Source organism: Pelmatolapia mariae, unplaced genomic scaffold, assembly GCF_036321145.2.
Source record: "Pelmatolapia mariae isolate MD_Pm_ZW unplaced genomic scaffold, Pm_UMD_F_2 NODE_ptg000785l+_length_27064_cov_1, whole genome shotgun sequence".
Classification (NCBI taxonomy): domain Eukaryota; kingdom Metazoa; phylum Chordata; class Actinopteri; order Cichliformes; family Cichlidae; genus Pelmatolapia; species Pelmatolapia mariae.
Window position 1 is genome coordinate 5,452 of NW_027052462.1, and position 21,613 is coordinate 27,064.

The window sequence follows — 21,613 nt, forward strand, 5'->3', positions numbered from 1 at the left end:
CTTCCTGGAAACTGTCGTTACTCTCTGCTGATGCTCACACCTCTCAGAACAATCACACGTGTCCGGAGTTTATGGTGATGTCTCTGCAGTGATCCCTGTGTGCGCAGAGCTGATGGTTTAAACTGTGCTGACTGGTTTGTACCACTGGGGGGCGCTGCTGCTGGCTGTGAGCTCATGAAGTGCAGCACAGCAGATAAATTGAGCCTTTATGAACTCCAAGTACACATGTCTGTCTGAGGGAATTACCTAGAATGCATAACACAGACTTGCCCTCTGACCCTCGTTATTGCGTGTAGTGTTATAAACCTGAGTAACAGCACATCAATCTACCAGCAGTCTGTCACGTCACATGACTCATGGCCTGTGTGATGGATGTGAATCTGTGAACATCCTGCTGATAATCCCAGAGTTTGATCCTCTGACAGCTGAAGAAATCAGTTTGAATGATGGTGGAAGCGTTCGTGTGATCGACCCTCAGAAACCAGCTCTGATTTAACACACACAGTTAACATGTGAGTGATGTAACTGACCTGAGGTCTGCTGACTGATTAACAGCTGGATTCAGTCTGAGCTGAACCTGAACCTGACCCCGCCCCCTCCACATGCTGTCCTTCACCTGTAGGAAGCAGCTCCGATACCGGAGTCTCCATCAACACCTGAACACTTCGCCTGACCTGCTGAACACACGACTGTGGACAAAGAAGACCTGATCAATCAGTCAATCAATCAATCATAAACACAACCCGCTGAACCGCCTGACTCATCAGACAAACACACAGCTTCTATCAGATGCTTTTGGCATCATTTTTCAAGTGCATTGTGGGTAATACAAGCAGAGGCAAAAATGACACTGAGTGCATCATTAGGAGGAGCCGCAGATGAAGCGGTGACATCATCATGATTGGAGTGTGTGTGTGTCCACAGTGTAATCTCTAATCCCACTGAAAAACATACTGCCAACCAACAGCTGGAAACACACACGTTGGTCTTTGCATACATGTGAGGACCATCTTGCCAACAATCACCAGTACAGACAGACAGACAGATGTGTGGACTAGGAAACATGAGCAGCAACAAACTTGTGTTTATGTAGCAGTTTTGTATCCATCATAATGTCCTTACATGTAGAAATGTCCTCACTACAGTGACTAAACCCTGTCCTCAAGAAGAAATCTTTCAAGTCCCCACTTCACAGTGATTTCTGCCATTAAGTGGGGACTTAAAAATGTCCTCATAAACAAACATCCCTGGTGTGTTCAGATACAAAGGTCTGTATTTCTCCAACATCTTACGGTTCTTAAACACTGATCTTTGTGCTCACAGTGAAATCTGTGCTTTTGTTTCTTTACAAAAAGTCCTCAACTTATAAAGATTTCCTCTCCTTGTCCTCACTTTGTAAAAATACACTAAGATTTGAAACACTGTACTTATTCTCAAACTTGGTGGATTCCTGTGTGAAGCAGGAAGTTAAACGAGTCATACTCTGATACAATCTGGATTTTAAATCTAAAATCAAGCAGGTGTTGTGGTGTGATCTGGTAAAGATTTCCTGTATCTGTGTTAGAGCAGCTACAAACAGCAGAGGCTGGTCAGGATCCATGAATTATCCACATCCATTCAGCACAGTCACAGTCCTTTGGATGACCTCTGTGTCAGCAGATGGAGGTCAAACAGGTCTGTGTTGTATCTGAGACACTGAGTGTCAGTGGGATCACCTGTGTAAATGAAATATAAAAACAGGATTAAACACAGGATTCAAGTGGCAGTGACTGAGTAATATGGACACATGCAGTTCAGTATTAAAGCCACAGAAACATTTCTTTACCCCAAAATGTCTGAGTTTACAACACTTTAAATAACGTGTGTAGTTACTGTGACTCAGGTTAACATCCCTGCCCCTGAAAATGGTATGGTCCTTTGCCAGGATTTTAATGTGGAAAAAAACACTGTTAAACATGCAAAACTTGACCTCACGAAACAAAAAGTATCAATGTTACCTTCACATGAAACACAATGAGCAAGAAAATTCAGTGTGAGCAGGTGAAACAGTCTTGCCATCAATTTTCCTTCACTTGTCTGAGATATAATAATCTGTATATACATATGATAAAGAGATAATAATTTCTCCACCATGTCCTGGGTCTGGCCTCCTCATAGGACATACTGGGAACACGTCATGAGGCACGACCTCAACCAGCAAAACCCCACCCTGTGGTCATCGGGGTTTCCCTCAGGTGTCAGTGAACACAGGGCGATTATAACTTCTGTGAGTGTGTGTGTGTGTGTGTGTGCCGTCTCTGCCAGATGTTTGCGTCTCAGGGTTTAAAATGAAATCTGTGGACAGCAGGTGGAGGCTGTTGCCGCTCGGACAGCTGATGTGATGGATTACACACAGATGAAGATAAAAGCACAACAGATGTTTACAGATGTTTCCTCCATCGTGTGTGTGCTGTCGTATCAGACACACTTCACTCTAGCTGCAGCTGTGAAGGAAACCTTGGCTTTATGAACGTTTAGAGGACGCAGGAACACAAATAGGTTTAATCCACTGCTGTGTGGTGCATTCAGGGCCTTGCCTGAACCAGGACAGGTTCAGGTCTACCTTGCTCTACCACTGTCCTCTCTCTCTTTAAAAAGACATAAGTGTGTGTGTTTGTGTGTGTGTGAGTGTGTGTGTATGAGATTAGAGCTAGATAAATGAGGTTCATGGGCAGGACGCCATGTTTAACATCTGTACTCAGAGTTTGGTATTTTGTTTTTTTGAATCAGACAGACATGATATCTGCTCTGTGATTGGTGGGATCAGGCCAACAGGATTAATATGAGAGCAGCAGCAGAGACACAGACAGACAGATGAAGGTGGACGGACGCTGTGGGCGACAGGAATCAGACAAACAGGTACGACATGCACATGCTGTAAAACTAGTTTTTTATCATTAAAGGTGAAGTTTGTGTGTAGAGCACAATTTAGGATTAAACTGACTGTTAAAAGTAGACGAGGATCAACAAAACTGTTTTATAAAACAGAATGTGTATCTAACCGTAAGGGTCAGATTAGCTACAGTTTGAGGCAGACATGAGTATAAAAATAATCTGTCTAAGTTCTGTAAGCATGTTTTGTGAGTATATGCACTGCAGCTAATGTGGAGTCTATTACAGATTAATATAATTCCAGCATCTGAAGTGATGCTATAATCCTGAGGCAGTTGCTGCTGGCATCATCTACACAGTTCTGCTAATTGATCGTGTGTTTGCTGATGAAGGAGAAACATGTAGAAATGACACTGTAGAGGACCAAGAATGGAGCCCTGTGGGACTCCGGACCCCAAACTGAATCCAAGAACCATCGCAGCACCATCTGTTGGCTTGTGGTAACCTCATGACAGTGACCTGTCATTTATGGGGTAGCCACAGCCTAGAGTAGGAGACAAAAACTGTCTGCTGGTGTTAAAACAACAGCCAGGATTAGCAGGGAAAACTGTGAAAGTCTAAACTGCTACATTTGAGCTCAGATGTGTAAATTGTGTTACAGCGAAGCAGGGCATTATTGAGACAGGTCTCATTTTATTATTTTTCGAACTAGAAAGCTGCTGTACTTATCCTTTGTTACAAATGTGTGACCCATCTGCATTGTTATGTGTCAAGAAGTTACATGCATGATAATTTTAAGTTTGCTGAAAAAGCTTCTGTATGATATGATGTGCCACAGCACAGAAATCAGAGACTCGAACGTTTAGCTTTCTGTTTTGGAAGTTTCTGTACCCTGATTGTCACAGTGTCTTGGATAGACCGCATTTGCTGGAAGAATGGTAAGACCGTGGGATCCTGACAGTCACTGTGGCTACCACACAGCTAACGGGTTCCCGGGTTACGTTGCTGACTTCAGGCCTGTTTTATCGTTTCAGTGTCAGCCATGTTTGCGGGTCGAGCGTCAGCCACAGGAGCCGCTGGACCCTCAGCGGCCGTAGCAGGAAAGGCTGGAAAGTTGTCAGTGGAGGAGCTCTATGGTTTCAGCAAGAAGCCCAAAGTAAACAGAGGGAATTCTGGAAAACCAGAGAAAACCGAAGTGAAGAAGGATGTGAAGGAGAAAGAAGAGTCGGTGCTGGCGTCTCAGATCCTGGAGGCCGCCCGGAGGCTGATGGAGAGGCGACGCCTCGAGATCTACCTGAAGGAGTGTGACATCACCATGGAGCAGAGGGACATGCAATACAGGTGACATAAAAAGACAGGTGCAGTAACACAGAGTGACCACCAGAGGGCACAGTGACACTGACACATATAATTTGGGCCACAATGCAGTTTGAACTGGTTTTACTGGGCCACAGTGATGAGCTGGTTTTAATGTGAACTTAGCTGAACTGGTTAAACTGGAGAGAGCAGCTGTTACTGGTCAGACTGGTGTGTGGTGTCCTCCTTGGCTCACTCTGATTGGTCCTGGAGCTGCTGAGTCACGTTTCTGTTATTAAAGACTTTCTGCTCCAGTCATTCATCAGCTCGTGTGTGTATGTGTGTGTGTGTGTGTTCAGAGTGAGGGCTGCATCATCCCTGACTTCAGCTAACGTTAACATATACAAAACTAAAACAGTGTAAATATGTGAGCAGCTGGCAGCAGCACGCGAGCCAATACCTGATCAATATGTTGATGAACAGATGCAATGTTTGTGCTCCAGACCAAGGTCATGCTACATTACCAAACACAGTTCTGTCTGTGCCTGACAGACTTCTGTAAAATTAGAGCATTGGGTTTAAGTAAAGAGTGATCCTCAGTGAGAAAACAGGCGACAGACGTCCATGTAAACCTCATTAAAAAAACAAAATCAGCTCGGTGTTTCATCAGATTTCCACTGGGACGTCTCCACTGGAGAGTTAGTGCCACTGGCTAAATTCTACACTCAACACAGATGTTTACATAATAATAAACAGTAGAGGCCAGAAATCAAATCAGAACTACACTCTTCTTTAATGGAAGCTCTGAATGGGTTTTATTTTTCCATCAATGTATTTTTATTAATAACTGAAAGTCATCAGACCACTTAGCATTAAGCTGATAGATTTCCAATGAAACTTCTAACAGAAGAAAAAGAAGTCCGTTTTTCCAATGCAAGTTTTGAATTGTATTTTTTATGGATGCACACTGTACTAAAAAAGAAAAAATATCTAAACGTGTCTTAAACCTAATAATCTAAAAAATATAAATTATGGGAACAGAGATATGTTATTTTCAAAAAGATCCAATAAAATTCAAATAATATTTTACAAAAATGGCGTGAATAATAATAATGATAATAATAATAAATAATAATAATCATAAAACCTGACTTAAGTACTTAAATTGGACAGATTTCAAATAGGACTTCTGAATGAAGAATTAGTTAAAATTATTTATCAGCTTTAAAAAAAATATATTAATGTGCTATTTTCAAATAAACACTGAGAAAAAAACACGCCTTTTCAAAATAAACAGTAAAATGTATTTACTACTACTACTAATAATAATAATAATAATTATACTAATAATTCTAATTTTGCATAGGAGTGATAATGGCAGAACAGAAGATACTTGGTTTACTATTAATACTCAATAAATTCAGGCAAAAACGACTATTAAAACACAAACAAACAGATAGACAGACGAACAGACAGAATGCAGGCAGAAACCTTTCCTTATTAAACGTTAGCGTGTATGTGACGGGCGTCCTGTCTCTGCTGAGAGGAGCCTGCAGACAAAGATGAAGGTTTGATGATGATACTTCCTGATCGCTCGGAGGTTCGTGGAGCCACGTTTCTGTGGTGAAGTGTTTGTGATGGAGCAGGAAGAGATGGAGGCAGCGCCTAAGTGTGCAGCTACTCTTGTAATCCACATTAGTGACACCAAACCTTTGGCCTCGGGCGTCCTGCCGAGTCTGCACTCACATCTAATGCACTACTGCAGCCCATTTATGAGTGCACATGAGTGTGTCCCATGGAGGAAGAGGAGTGGGGGAGGGTCTTCATCATCTCGTCATGTGCAGGAAACATCCTGAGAAACTAAAACAATGTAAAAAAAATCAACTTTCAGTCAGGGATAGGAGAAGGGTTCATGGGTTTTCTTCTTCTTCTCTCAGTTTTATTTTAGTCCTCCCAGCTTCAGGATCTTTGCCCTCTAGTTCTTCCTGTGGCCACAGGTGGCGCTGTTTTGTTGTCAGTGACAGCACAAACAAGCAGCCATGACGTTTGTAGTCTTTTATGGACTTGTAATTTCATTGAAAATCTGTAACATTTCTTATTTGACAAGTTTTTCTTTTTTGTGGTCACTTTTTGTATTTGTGGTAGTTTTTTTTGGTAGTTTGATCATTTTTGTTTCACTCAGGTTGTCTTGTGTTAGCTTTATGTCCCTTTGAGGTCATGTGTAGCTGGAAAAGTCCCCTCCATATAACTGTTTGTGTCTTTGAGACATTTAAATAATTTTTGTTGTTTTTAGAATTATTTAGCTTTTTAGTCCCCTTTATGAGTTTTGCCTTGTAAAGGTTGTTTTCATTGGGGGGTCATGTTGTCGTTGTTATTTTTCTTCATTTCTTGCATCAATTTGATTCCTATTTCATGTTTTTCTCCTTCTTGTTTCTGTTTTTGCTGTTTTTTTGTCAAATGTGTTCCATTATTGTTTGTTTTTTTCTGTCATTTTTTGTTTTTTCACGGTTGTCTTTTTGCTTTTTCCTGCTTGCGTCTGTATCTGCTGTTCAGTAATCGGTCTCCGGGGTTTAATAGCTGCTGTATGAGGAGACATTTTTAATACTTTTTCTTTGCAGGCCATGATTGCCTCTTGCAGGCATTAATCTGCATGTTTCTCATTAAATGTGATGCAGATGAAGGAGGCTCAGGTGTGCTGGGGCTGTAGGTGAGATCCTTCAGCTGCTTCCAGCTCGCTAACATTAACAGCATGTTCCCCATGATGCTGTCTGACAGTAACAATTATCACAGTGCTCTCTGCACAGTGACAGTCCTCGCTCTCCCTCTCTCTCTTTCTTTGTTGAATGCTTGCTCACCCAGTGTGCAGCCAACCAGCTCTGAATAATGACAGGCGGGGGAGGGGCTCCCTCTCTCCCCCTCTCCCGCTCAGCGGTACAGTCCAGAGGACGGACGGACGCTCACTTCTTCTTCCTGCGTTCGTCTCTGTGTCGCGTTCCCTCGTCTCTGTTTCTTCTCCTTCCTCCTTTGTTGGGACACTCTTCATCACCTCCTCCTCCTTGTGCTCCTCCTGGAGCTCCTGCTGTGGGACGGTGGTGTCCGACAGACGGACACACTGAAGGAAAGTTGTTTGCATCTCTTTGATTGGCTGATTGGCTCAAACGCAGCGGGCGGACTCAAACTTGACATCCCACTCATGAATTCTTTCCATCGTAACCATAGCGACTGGCATCCTTGGCGGCAGCGGCGGTCTCCTCATCATGCTTTAAGACTTTAGAACTCTTTGTATAATCATAAGGTTTGTTACCGCGGCAATCAGGATGCAGGTGTCCATAGCATGTAACATGGGAGGAGGTGGGGGCGGTGGAGGGGCCAGCGAGCACCAGCTGAAGGAGCGGAGAGCGGCGGCGAACACCAGCAGCGCCCCCATCTGCCAGGTAAAGGTCAGGGCCGAGCCTTCGGAGCGGAACACCCTGCTAGGCCACGCCCACATGAAGGAGGCCCTCGGGCGTTATAGCAACATGAAGTACAGGTGAGGCAGTGAGAGTGACACAAAGAGGTGGTCATGTGGCCCAACAGGTGCAGAGCGTGACTCAGGTTCATGTTTCATACATGTGTGTGTTCGTGTGTGTGTGTGTGTGTGTGTGTGTGCGCGCGCGTGTGTTTGTACCCGGGATCGTTCTGTCAGGACCAACAACAACGAGCTAGTACACCAAACTGATCAGAGATATTGATCCGCCCCCTCCCTGGTATTGATTCTATATTGCTGATTGATGCGTTTGGTAGAGCCGATCAGGTGACATGGATGCAGTCTGAATACTGATTAGTCGGGTTAAATATTAATGGTCTGAAGCCAGATATTGATACGAGTGTGCGTCTGTAGGCAACTCGTCTCTCAGATATTGATGACTTAGCCTCAAAGCGAGGCTCAGAATTGATCCTGATTGAATATTGATGAATTCATCGTGGACTGTGACGACCTGGACTCAGGTGTTAACATCAGTCACCATAAACATGAAGCACATGCAGTGAGCTGACACCAACCTGGGCACAGACTCACGAGTACCTCAGACGTCTGTATGACTGTCACTGACTTTAAGAATGTGATTCAGATATGAAGATCTGAGCTTGTACTCAACCAAGGATAAAGTGGACGTGGACATAAATCTGTAACACCTGGACTTGATCACTGACATAAAAGTGTCCCATCTAATGATTTTGTCAGGGATTTGCGCTTGGACATGAAACTTTGGATGTCTGTTTTGCTTATTTGACATGAATATTGCTGACTATGATTCTCATATTAGCATTGATAGCTTGGTCTCAGGTACTAAAACCAATCACTTGGAATGTCCATGTCTTTCTACCTGTTGATCCTGATTCCATAATCTTCCTGACATGAACCTTCCGAGAATGCGGCTAAAAGCAGACTCGATGCAGTCTGTAATGACTGGATGATTTGTGAGGTTAGAGCGCTGGGTTAAAAGGGGTTTCCAGTTAGATTGTAAGTTACAGTATAGATTTCCTGCAGAAGTCTAAATCAAGCTTTAGTTTTGGGCTTGGACTGCATGCATAATTTCACTTGACTGTAATTGATTTTAGACTTGACCCAGACTTGGAAATAATGCCTTTGAACTGCATCATAAACTCTTACTGTCTGCTGACTTGTATGAAGATGGTGGTACAAACTTGGACTCTAATATATATATCCATTATTATCTATCCAACCTGACTTTAATGTAATCTATCTGATGTGCACATTGTAAACAGCTTCTGTCCAGTAATTTGGTCTCAGACTGCTTTTTTTAAACTGCTGACTTTAATCAGGACTTGGGTTGTAATTATTGTTGCTTGGATTGGACTTGTGTCGTTAACTTTAAGCTGTATTCCTGTAAAATAGCTCAATGAAATACTTGAAGAACAGTTTTTAAAAACTGCTGGATTTAACTTGAACTTTAATGTGAATTTTGATGTTTTCAGCTCAGACTTATTCCTAATCACAACTTTAACTTGGACACTGACGTGAATATGTTTTCAGCTTGGACTCATTTTGAGTCATCATTGATGATTTCAGACTCGACTCTGACTTGAATGTCGATAGTTGAAACCTCTGTGCCAACACGAGCAGGTCCTGTTCAATGACCTGGTGTAAGACTTGGTAACTTTTATGTGAATGTTGTTTTCTTGGCTCAGACTTAGAGGTAAATGTCATGGATTTGCACTTATTCCACTTGGATGTGAGCCTTTGTTTGATCTTGAACACAAGCGCCCTGGTCTTGGATGTGAATGAGTATTGCAGACTTGAATTACTCGAGTCAGTTTACGTGTCAGACTTTAATTGAGTCTCTTTCTGTTCGATCACTGAAGCGTGTCGCTGGTTTTCAGACTGAAGGTCATTTCATCAGAGCCAGACTTGAACAGAGGGGAGGTGGAGGTGTTTCTAAAGCGGCCGGCTGATGTTTGAATGTTTGTGTCTGGCTGTGTTTGATGTGTGAAAACTGTAAACGTCAGTAAAAACACAGCTGATTGGTCAGCTGCTGCTGCTGCTGGGGGTATTTTTAGCAGCACCGTCTGAAGCTGCTGTTTGTGGTATTTTTTATCCTGACATGAAACATGCGCTCCCTCCTTCATGTATGTTCTGTACCATCTGCACAGCGTTAATCAGCCTCAGCTCTGTGACCTCTGACCTCACATTTATCTTGATGAATGTACAGCGCGTTTGCTTAAATTAAAGGCCCTGCTGTAATCACACTGTGCGATAAGTTGATTGGTTTCACATAAAGCTTTAAACCATCCTGACTGATGACCACAGCTCCCATCATGCACTGCTGCTGACTCCAACAATGACTTTAAATCTTCCTGCTGGTGCTCCCTAACTGCACCGGCAGCAGTCCTCGTTAGCCTCGCTGCAGACCTCAGTCTGGCCCTGAATGACCTCAGTGTGCTTTATTGCCCCCCGGCACATAAACAAGGTGATGACCAATGAAATCCTCTCAGTGTGGAGACTGTTGATGCTGCGTGTGGTTTATATTTGCAGTAAAATGACTCAAACTTTCACTGTATCAGCCTGACAGGAACAACAAATCAATTAGACCAGGGGTCCCCAATCCCAGTCCACGAGGGCCGGTGTTCCTGCAGGTTTTAGATGTGTCCTTGATCCATCACAGCTGATTTAAATGGATAAATTATCGTCTCAACTGTCTAATCATGTGATTCAGGTGTGTTGACCCAGGGTGAGATCTAAAACCTGACAGGGACACTGGCCCTCGTGGACTGGGATTGGGGACCCCTGAATTAGCCACTAACATGGTCAAATCATCGATAAAGCTATAATGCTGACCGTCTCCACACAAAGCTAATGTTGGTATTTAATGATGTAGTGGTTAACACATTCACTCAGCAAGTGAAAGATCTCGAAAGACGTAAATCCCTTTTGGGGTTGGATTCGGGATAAAACTGCCTAATCAAACATGTGGAGCTACCTGCTGCCGTACCTGCTGTTCCCAACTGTTCCCGACTGTTCCCAGCTGTATCCAGCTGAAACTAGCCCCTTTCTCTGTCCAGGACAATGATGCAGTCCATTTAACCCTTTAATGATCATAGAGACTGGGTGGACTTAAATACATCGGATGTTTGAACTTGGGAATGACGTGAAACCTGAGTTAGTGTGTTCCAGGTAAAGCGAGGAAACACGGGACTTTTTAGGTATCACCAGCAATACATGATAATACTTATTTGTTTTGCACTTAAAAAGTGCAGAACATTCCTAGATAAAGTCCGATCAGTGCTCTGCTTATTTAGTGAGTCACAGGTATGTAGCGGTAGAAGTACACCTTAAAGTTTTGGTAATGTTTACCTTTAGTGCCACCATCTTGGACTGTTAACTTGGAGCTGTTCTGACTTTCTTAGTTGGAAATGCAAGTTGATGGGACTTTCCAGACTCTATTTCTGACTGGGAGCTCAACTTATTCTAGCCCAAAATGGTTATGAGGAGTTACGTTAAAGTGAAGCGCACACAGGAAACTGTAGACAGAGCATATTTTTCTGCCTGTACTCAGATGGCAGTACCTTCAGAAGGCTTCATGCTCTACATCAAATATACCGGTAAAGCTCGTCTTTTCTTCTTTCTGAAACCATTTAAATCTCTCTGGCACGAATGCTAACTGAGTTACGGTCATTTAAAGAGTGTTTGTAAAATAGGCTGATTAAAAAAAAAGAATTAATACTGAAGAGTCTCCATGAACGTATTTTGAATATTAATAAGCAGTTACCAGCCATCTCATGTTTCCCTGCCAGTAGGCCTATGAGGTCGCTGCTGTGGTGATCCTCAGAGACTCACCCTGTGGTCATCCCAGCTCCGCTATCTTACAGGTGATGATAGAAGTCTTTGTTCCTGCTAAGGTGGATTTCTGGTTCAAGTGTCTCTGTGCTGAGCTCATTGAGGCTGCAGAGCAAACAAGAACCGCTGCCACAAACTGAAGACCAAGAAAGTGGAATTTGAGTCCACGGGATGTGAAAGTCAATGAAGAACAACAGCAGCAGCAATAAGAACAAATCGACTGTCGAACCAATAAAAATAAGCACTAAACTTGATCGAACCATCAATCAAACTGGAACCATGAAGACTGATCAGTGCAGTGAAGTATAAAAGAAAGTAAACCTTTTTAGTTCTAAAGGTTTACGTATAAGGACATAAAAAAACACTCTGACTTAAATAGAGCCAGAGATGAACACATGACATATTACACCGTGTCATTCAGCAAAAACTGAATCAGGACTGTGTAATATGAATCTGGAGACAAACTACAATAACGTAGAGGTGTGGAAAACAGATCCATGTAATTCAAAAACAAATCTATAAAACAGCATTTAAAGTCTGTGAATGATTTTCTAATTGTGCCTTTAAATGATGCATAAATAAATGAATGTATTTATTAATGTAACAGGAGGGTTAGTCTGACTTCCTGCTGGTGTAATGATCCATCACTGGACCTGCTGATTTGGTTGTTTTGCAGGAATCTTGGGAAATCTGGGCTGAGAGTGTCCTGCTTAGGACTGGGTGAGAGCTGCAGCAGACACTCACTGTAAGCACATTTCCATATATCCAGCACACACAGTCAGTGCTGCTTTTTTCTGTCTTCACAGGAACATGGGTGACATTTGGCTCTCAGATCTCTGACGAGGTACGAAGTGTTGGTGTGTTTGTTTACCTACACAAATGTGGACCTAGCTACTGCCACTCACAGGGATGTCTAGTGAATTTATTTGAAGTCAGTATATACATTTAAAATGGCTCTTCTTGGTTTGACCCTTTTTCTGTCATTTAAACCTCACCTATAGTCTTCATATATCTATTATGAAACTTAGTCAGAGGTGTATTATATGCAACAATTAATTTATTCAATGGTGAAGCATCTGTGATTATTTTGGGAATTTTGAGTCACGTCAGCATGTTTAAATGTTAAAAATAATATAGTTAAAGCAGCTACACTTTTATAAGAACATCTTCAACAACTGCTTCACATCCTTTCATGTCCATTTTTGGCTCCACTGAAGGCGACTGAGGCTCCGGAGACAGGAAATCAAAGTTCCTGCTTGGAAAGTTTTGAAGGAAAAATCAAAAAGCTGTTTGTCAGGTTTCATTTTAGTTTGAAATTACATTAAAAAATAGATTTCAGTTTTATTTCCAAAGAAACGAGGTCCTCACTTGGTCAGTGCAGACAGACGGTCCACTGGTAGTAATGTAGGAATGTGTGTGTGTGTGCTAAATGCATGAACACATATTACATAACCACTTCTGGAGATCTGTGCTTGCATTAATGCGTGTGTGTGTGTGTGTGTGTGTGTGTGTGTGTGTGTGTGTAGATGGCAGAGAGTGTGATGACGGTGGCGTACGACAGCGGAGTGAATTTGTTCGACACAGCGGAGGTTTACGCCTCGGGGAGGTACAGTACCGACTGTCTGTCTGCTCGTCTGATCTCAGCTGGTTCCCGTCCACCTCAGTGCACTGCAGCCTCAATTAGTCCATAAGAAAGGATGTATAGACCGCTATAGGGCGGCAGCATGGACACAGAGGAGGTCACCGGGGGGCGCCGCAGAGTGCACGTTAAAAAACAAAAAAACCCACTCTGTCTCTGCTCTCAAAGACATGAAACATACATGTACACTCTGAACAGCATCCCCACCTCTGATTCTATTTATAATAAACCCTCCAAGTTCTTCTCTCATAACAGTTTCTTTGATGGAGTGATTCAGCTTATACACAAAAGATGAATTATCTTAAATAATTTTAAAGTTTAAATGTCTGACATTTATAAAATTGTCTGAAATCTGGATGTAAATCTTTGATTGTGTGAGTTTGTGTTTCAGGGCGGAGACGACTCTGGGAAACATCCTGAAGAAGAAAGGATGGAGGTAAACCAGCTGGTCACTGTTAGCCTGTGAGATCCAGCTAGAAAAACAGGATGTAAACAGGAAATATGACCAGTTTCTGAAATAATTTCAGTTACTTTTATATCAATAATGTTTGGGATTGAGAGATTCTGGCTTTAAAACTGGTGAATTAATATTTTACCTAAAGAAATAAATCTGTGTTTATGTAGATGCTGGTTTAATCCTTTATTTTCTGTTTAGTCCTGTTTTTTTAGTGTCTCTTAAATATTTTAATTTGATTTGATTTATTTTATTGTGTATTCTCTTCATCATTTTTCTGGGATATAAATTTGTATTTAAATTTATTACAATTTGTTAGATTTATTTATTTTTTGTAGGTTTGGAAAGAATGTGTAATTAACGGGAATGATGTTATTTTGCATTTTATCTCATTATTTAAACATTTTTTTCTTTCTTCATTATTTAAAAAAATATGATTAACATAATTTTTTACAATAAGAATGATTAAAAATGTTAATTAAATAATATTTACTTTGAATTGTAATTTTATCAACATATTTTTGGGATATTTTTCGTTTCTGTGCTTTATTACATTTTTAAAAATAACTGTATTGATGTAAAACAAGATTTTAAGTCTATACTAATTTCAGGGATCTTTTTAGTGTCTCTTTAGTTTGAAATTAGCTTATGCTTAATTTTAATCTTTATTCTATTTAAAAATTTGAATTTATATTGAATTTTTAAAAGTGATTTTCTAACACTAAAGTATCTTAACAGCAAAAATGAGAGAAGTGAGATAACTGACTATATTATGATGTCATATTGTATATAAACATGCTTTTAAGGTATACTGAGAGCAGTTTAGTGCTGGAACATAAATAAGTGAAAAATAGTAGAAGACATAAATATGATATTTTATAACATTGGGTTAATGATTTAAACACTGTGTCTGACGCAGTGAAGCACAGAGCAGCTGCTACAGTAACCTTATTACATGTTGGCATAAAAACCAGCGTCCAGCTAATGTAAACACAAAAGTTCAGCATGACTCACATTAACACACACACACACACACACACACACACACACACACACACACAGACGCCTGTGTCATCAGTGTGTGTGTGTTGGACCAAACTCCCAGAATAATAATGTGTGTTTTGTCTTGAAGACGTGTTGATGTGTGACTCAGCAGATTTTCCCTCCATCCGTCTCCTCCACCTCATTTTAATCTCCATCATTTCCTCCCCTCCCTCCAACCGCGCTCCATCTCTCACACTGACTGATGGCGGTGCAACAGCAATACCACTGAAATAACTTGTGTGTGTCTCCTCCAGGAGGTCCAGTTATGTGGTGACCACTAAGCTCTACTGGGGCGGACAGTGAGTGATGCTTTCATATGACTATAATCATGAGTGCCTGCACTGTTCTCAGATCAGCTCTGACTGCAGATACAGATACATCAGACTGAAGCTGTGTGAATGTGTGTATCAGACACATAGATAGATCTGCACCATAGATCAGAGCCACGCCCATCAGTGAAATACAGTGTTGGGAAGGTTACTTTTAAAATGTATTCCACTACAGATTACTGAATACATGCCCCAAAATATATTTTGTAACGTATTCCGTTACATTACTCAATGAGAGTAACGTATTCCGAATACTTTGGATTACTTAATATATTATCATGCTTTTTACAACTACATGAATGTACTATTGCTGTGTGATTTCGCAGAGAGAGCGCGTTGCCCTGTAACCATGGCAACCGTAACGCTGCCGCCTGGAACAACAGAACGTAGCTGTCAAACAAAACCCAAACAGTCCTGACCCGCCACAATATGAAACAGGGAAATACCGCCGTGTAATCCATTTATTTCAACAAAGTAACTGTATTCTGAATACCACCTTTTTAAACGGTAACTGTAACGGAATACAGTTACTCATATTTTGTATTTTAAATGCGTAACGGCGGTACATGTATTCCGTTACTCCCCAACACTGGTGAAATATAATTATTCCCTAGCACAAAGACTCGGTCGGAAACACTGAAAACTGGAACAGCTGAAACTACAACGACACAGGAAACAAAGATTTAGCTTACTGTTCATGACCACTGACAACAGACTGTATATGAAAGATGGACTTCATGCTATATGATTGGTTTAGGTCATGGCGGGGGCGGGATTATATCAGGAATCAGCTCTGAACTCTTTTCTCTAGTGGTGGAGGACAGACTGATGGATGAGGTCAGGCAGGAGTCTCTGTGGGCAACACTGAGATCTTTGGTGAGAGTAGGGAGCAGGTGGAGCAGAGCCTGAAGAGGTGGAGGTATTCACACAAGGAATACATGTGTGTGAATGAGAGGGAGATGGGTGGAGGGTGAACATGCAGGAACAGGGGGAGTGAAGGTGGGGGAGTCTACCAGGGGTCAGGGCAAGAAGAAGGTGAAGAAGAGAGACACGACAGGGTGGAGTAGGTGGAGACGAGTGTCAGAGCTCGTCTCCATCCACTGGTGTGTGACAGAAGGAAGCAGCAAGAGTGAAAGAATTAACGATTTAAAGATGGAGGTGAGACCTGCTGCGGCCAAGAGGAGCTTCATGGAGGACTTGCAGAAGGTCGGTGTAACAGAGGACACTGAGGTCGGAGGAGGTGGAGGCAGACGGTCTGCTGTAGCTCCCCCTAAAGGAGCAGCTGAACAGAGAAGAAGAGATTAGTTACAGTAACAGTGTCCTCTCTGCACTGTGGACAGAAACTGTGTCGACTAAATGAGATTACAGAACGCTCAGTGTGCTGTTAAAGTCACGTGACTGTGGCGTGTTTAATGTTTCAGGAAAGTGGTTCTTCTGTGAGGTCATCACTGTGACATCACTGTTTGGTTGTTTACAGGGCAGAGACGGAGCGAGGGTTGTCACGGAAACACATCATTGAAGGTAAATCCCCTTCAAACACATTGTAAATATCCTCCACACCGTTTGCACACTTCTCCTACATTACCCAGAATCCTCTGCACATAGTTCATACACAGCTCTGAATGGTGTGGAGGAGCATCTGTCACACAAGCATAGCGCTGCTGAAAAACAGCAAGAGCACTAACACTCGAGTAAATGTACTCGAGTACATTTACTCGGATACTCTGCAGCTCAGAGTCGCAAGCGAGGACGAGCAGTGAAAAGTCAGAGACTAATTATTGTCAGTGGTCAGTCAGTGTCCTCTGTCAGCTGCTGGAGGTCGTCGAGGCTTTAAGAGGCTCAGTCACACTGAGACAGGATTAGGAGTTACACACATTCACACACACACACACACACACACACACACACACACACACACACACACACACACACACACACCTACACACACACACACACACACACACACACAGAGCAGCATCAATCATCCGTCCCGCTGAAAGCTGCTAACAGCTCAGTTCACTTAAATCACTCTCTGAAATGCTAAATGCTAAATTTACCCCTGAGAGCGTGGCAGGAAGTCGCCGTGATGCTGACAAACTCTCATCTTTGATGAACGTCTCTGCAGCAGCTGCTCACAGACACTCACGGCCTGATGCCTCCTCGTGGAAACCTCCAGTTATTTATTCATCTGCTGAAGCAGCAGGACAGTAAATGCATCGTTTACACTCGTGTCGCTGATGTAAAGCCTGATCCAGGCGTCAGGCTAAACCAGCAGCAGCTCTGTTTTTATGATTCGTCCTGTAAAAACAGGAAGTCCTAACGTTCCCTGGAGGTTTTCTAAAGGACACAAACATCCTCAACCTTCACACAACATTTGGTATATTTGTGGGCGGAGCTACAGTGGCTGCAGAAAGGAGGTGGAGCTTTCTCCAGGGGCCCCTCTGTTAAAATGTTACACCTGTAAAACAGCTGGTATACACAAGCCTTTGGTGAAAGAAGTATTCACAGGCTTCATGTTTTCATGGTTTAATCATTCACCTCACAATCAGAGGATTGCAGGTTTGATCCCAGGAGGACACAAACCAGGAGTGAGTCACACGCGTGCTGCGACTGTCTGTAAGGGAGCAGCTTCACAGCAGCTTCATCACAATCGTTCCTGTATGAGCAGAAAGTGCAGCTCGTCTGTTTTCTGCAGCACTTTGAGGATTTTTGAGCGCACAAACATTCTGAGTGTTACAGTAATGAGAACGCTGCTTAGCTGGCACGTTGGTGATGATGTAACACCACAGCTGATTGATACGTCTGCTTTCTGCAGCATTTTGAGTTTTCTTTGATGGCACAGACCTCCTGATTGGTTAAACGTTACAGTGTCAGACCCCAAAGACAAAATGCTGGACCTTCAAAGGGTCCGGTCCTTCATGTTGGACTACACTGGCTGTGTTAGAATCACTTCTCACAGATGTGCCAGCAGCAGAATCTGCCTGTGCTGATCTTTAAAGTCTGGATAAAGTAGCAGTAATCCAGGACGTTGAGCCTTCGCTGCGCTGCTGGTGAGCGTCACTCAAACCCTCCGAGTCCTCAGAGTGTCCTTCACGAGGTCGTCTGAGATAATTCCTGCCGTCAGCTCACACCAGAAACAGTCATCACGCCACAAAAACAACAGCAGAAACAACAGAAAGAGCAGACGCAGGTTTCCGTGGAGCTGTCAGAGATGCACACGCTCACAGCATCTCTGCTGACGGTGCAGGTGGAGGAGGCGCCCACCATGTTTCCCACGCACCTCCAGCTTTTACACCAACAGAGCATCTGATCACTTTCGTGTGCAGCGCTGATCAGAAACACGAGATTCGGTGTCTGCAGGAGAGAAAATGATTCAGTGTGAGCTGTATGGAGGCCCGGGAGGGTGAAACTCACAGATGCTGCAGGGCTGAGTGACAGCTGCACTTTGTGTCCTTCAGGCTGGAAATAAAACTGCTTTTATTATTTGATTGAATTATGGCGGCATGCTGAGAACGACCATCTGTGTGTGTGTGTGTGTGTGTGTGTGTGTGTTGCAGGTCTGCGTGGCTCACTCTCCAGGTTACAGCTGGACTATGTGGACATCGTTTTTGCCAACAGAACAGACGTGAACGCGCCGATGGAGGGTCAGCGTGCACAAGCACATCCGCACAAACACGTGCACAAAGTAGCTTCACATGGAGACAAAATAAAACAGTGTTTAAAGTTTCAGTAAATCTGAAGTTAGAGACATTTTGGTTTCTCAGAAACATAGGAGCAAGAAACAAGACTGAAGCTACTGTTCATCAAGTTTAGTTAATGAAACTTGGAGCAGGAGGTGCACAGAGCTCTGTGGTCCTGTGGTGGTGCAGAGGTCCTCAGTCTGTGTGAAGCTGTGACTCACTGGTTTCTGTTTGTTGCAGAGATCGTTCGAGCCATGACCTTCGTCATCGAGCAGGGCATGGCCATGTACTGGGGGACGTCCCGCTGGAACGTGGTGGAGATAATGGTAACTCAACTCACAGCTGTGAGACCTTCATGAGCTCCACAGCTTTACTCTGAGCTAGTTTCATTACACAGCTTAGACATTTTCAGACATTTATGTTAATGATACTGTCAATTAAAATACATAAATATAGATATGGACAAGCTTTTATCTCACGAAAGATCCATTAATGGAACACCTGTGTGTCCGCCAGGAGGCGTACTCCATCGCGAGGCAGTTTAACCTGATCCCTCCGGTATGCGAGCAGGCTGAGTATCACTACTTCCAGAGAGACAAAGTAGAGCTGCACCTGCCCGAGCTCTACCACAAGATCGGTACACACACACACACACACACACGCGCACACACACACACACACACACACACACACACACACATACACACACACACACACACACACACACACACACACACAAACGCTGTCTCAGTCTTTAAAACGTTTCCCATCATCAGTGTCTGAATGCTGTTAATCTGAAAATGTAAAAATTCAGCAGCTCAACAAAAAGTTTTAATGTCACCAGATTTCAGGTTTTCCTCATATTTTCTGTGTTTTTGACACAGTTACATTTAGAACTTTAGCTGAAGATAACTGTAATTGCATTTTTGATGACGGCAGCACTGAGGTTTCCTTATAGAAAGCTGAACACAGAACTGTGATGATCACACACAGCACAGTTACAGGACGTTTCTGTTCTGCCTTATAAACCACCTCCTGCATCATCAAAGTAAACCAGGAGCAGTCTGAGGTTCAGCAGACTGGGGGAGCTGGACTCGAACCATCAACCCTCTGAACAGCAGACAGCAGCCTCTAAATCCTGAGACAGCTTTAACGGCTTCATGGAGACACAGCTGAGATTCAGCTGAACCCTGAGGAGTACCAGGGCTACGGGAGATAACAGAGCTGCTACACTGCTGCTGGACAATATATCAGGAAACATCACATTCAACTTCAAAGTTCACGTTCATGCTTTATTTATGAGCACATGAATGTGATTTCCCATATTTATTCTCTGTGTGTACAAAGTGAAGGTTTCTCTGCATTTCAAGTCAGCTGATTTTAGAGGTTAGAGATAAACACGTAGTTTGGATGAGTGTAGCTAACAGACCGATGAGCACAGCCTTGTTTTTTAACCGCAGACAGCTGCAGTGTGCAGGTCTGAAACACGAGTCAGTGCTGGAGTGCATTAAATATGCATTCCTCTTTATGACCAGCAGGGGGCTCTGTAAACTTGTCCCTGATGTGTTTCTGGTCTCAGTCGCAATTTTCAGGCCTTACCAAATAAAAATATAAAAAATGATTTGGTTTCATTAGAATCAGGAAGGAGGATTACGGAGCATGCTCAATAGATCATGAGCTGACAAGTGAATGATGACAGTGGTTTTACAGCCAATTTCAAAACATCGCCCTGGTGAAAGCTGTCAGCTCGAGACTCGTCTGTCTGGCTGCTTTTACCTCGTTCAGCTTGCTCTAACTTCCAGCCGTGGTTACATTTATATGACAGGACGTTTTTTTGAGGGGGTGACAGTCAAAACTCAGAGGGGCCGGAACCACCCCTGGCCACCTCTTTAGCTGCAGTCCTGGTCACACATTGACCATGAACCTCTCATCTCATCTCTTTAATCTCATTGGGCAGGTAGAAGGGCTGAACTGTGTTAAACACTGTAGTGGGAGCTCTGGGAGCTGTTGGTTGTGTGGGAATGTTTACTGTTGCTCACAGGTCACTTTGACAGAGTACAGCTGTGTGATCAGTGGTTGTGTGTCTGTTTTTGTGTCAGTAGCTGTCACAGTTCTCAGGCTGGTGCGATGATGAAATATTGCTCTGTGTCTTTAACTGGATGCTGAGACCCAGCCGAGGTCTGTGGGGACAGCAGCTGTTCAGGTCCGCCTCTAAATTTAGACCTGTTTAACATAAGTGCTCCAACATGAGGTCCGTGTGTCTGTCAGGTGTCGGAGCCATGACCTGGTCCCCGTTAGCCTGCGGCCTACTGACGGGCAAATACAACGAGGGCGTCCCTGAGAGCTCCAGAGCCGCCATGAAGGTACAAGCAGCACAAACACCATCAATCTGAGCTCGGAGCAGCACAATGAGGCCATCTGTTACCCTGCTGATCAATACTTGTGTGTGTGTGTGTGTGTGCAGGGCTACGCTTGGCTGAAGGAGCGCCTCTGCAGTGATGAGGGGAAGAAGCAGCTCAGCAAAATCAAAGAGCTCCACCTGCTGGCTGACAGGCTGAACTGCACGGCTGCTCAGCTGGCAATTGGTAATCTTGCAGCACCACAAGTGTGTGTGTGTGTGTGTGTGTGTGTGATATTAACCCCTGATGTCTCTGTGTGTTTGCCAGCCTGGTGTCTCCGCAGTGAAGGCGTCAGCTCGGTGCTTCTCGGCGTCTCCAACACAGAACAGCTGCTTGAGAACCTCGGCTCTGTCAGGGTAACAACATAGCACTGAACCTTAACCCTGAGTCACATCATTCCATACACTTTACAGCTCCTGGAATGTTTCTGAGATCTTCATAAATATATATAGATATATATACTTAAAGTTATATATATATATATATATATATATATATATATATATATATATATATATATATATATATATACACATATATATATATATGTATATTTATTATGACG

General features: G+C 43.0%; 1 protein-coding gene across 1 annotated transcript; it reads left to right on the forward strand.

Moving 5' to 3' along the window:
* Positions 1-2,778: 2,778 nt before the first annotated feature.
* Positions 2,779-21,404, forward strand: LOC134623620 (voltage-gated potassium channel subunit beta-3-like; the record flags this gene model as incomplete). The annotated part of the gene is made up of 14 exons (XM_063468662.1): positions 2,779-2,898; positions 3,906-4,212; positions 12,180-12,223; positions 12,310-12,347; positions 13,030-13,109; positions 13,534-13,578; positions 14,895-14,939; positions 16,447-16,490; positions 18,527-18,613; positions 18,890-18,975; positions 19,166-19,286; positions 20,918-21,012; positions 21,114-21,234; positions 21,316-21,404. Coding segments are annotated over exons 2-14 (1,194 nt in total), but the record flags the coding sequence as incomplete, so codon positions are not given.
* Between the last annotated feature and the right edge of the window lie 209 nt (positions 21,405-21,613).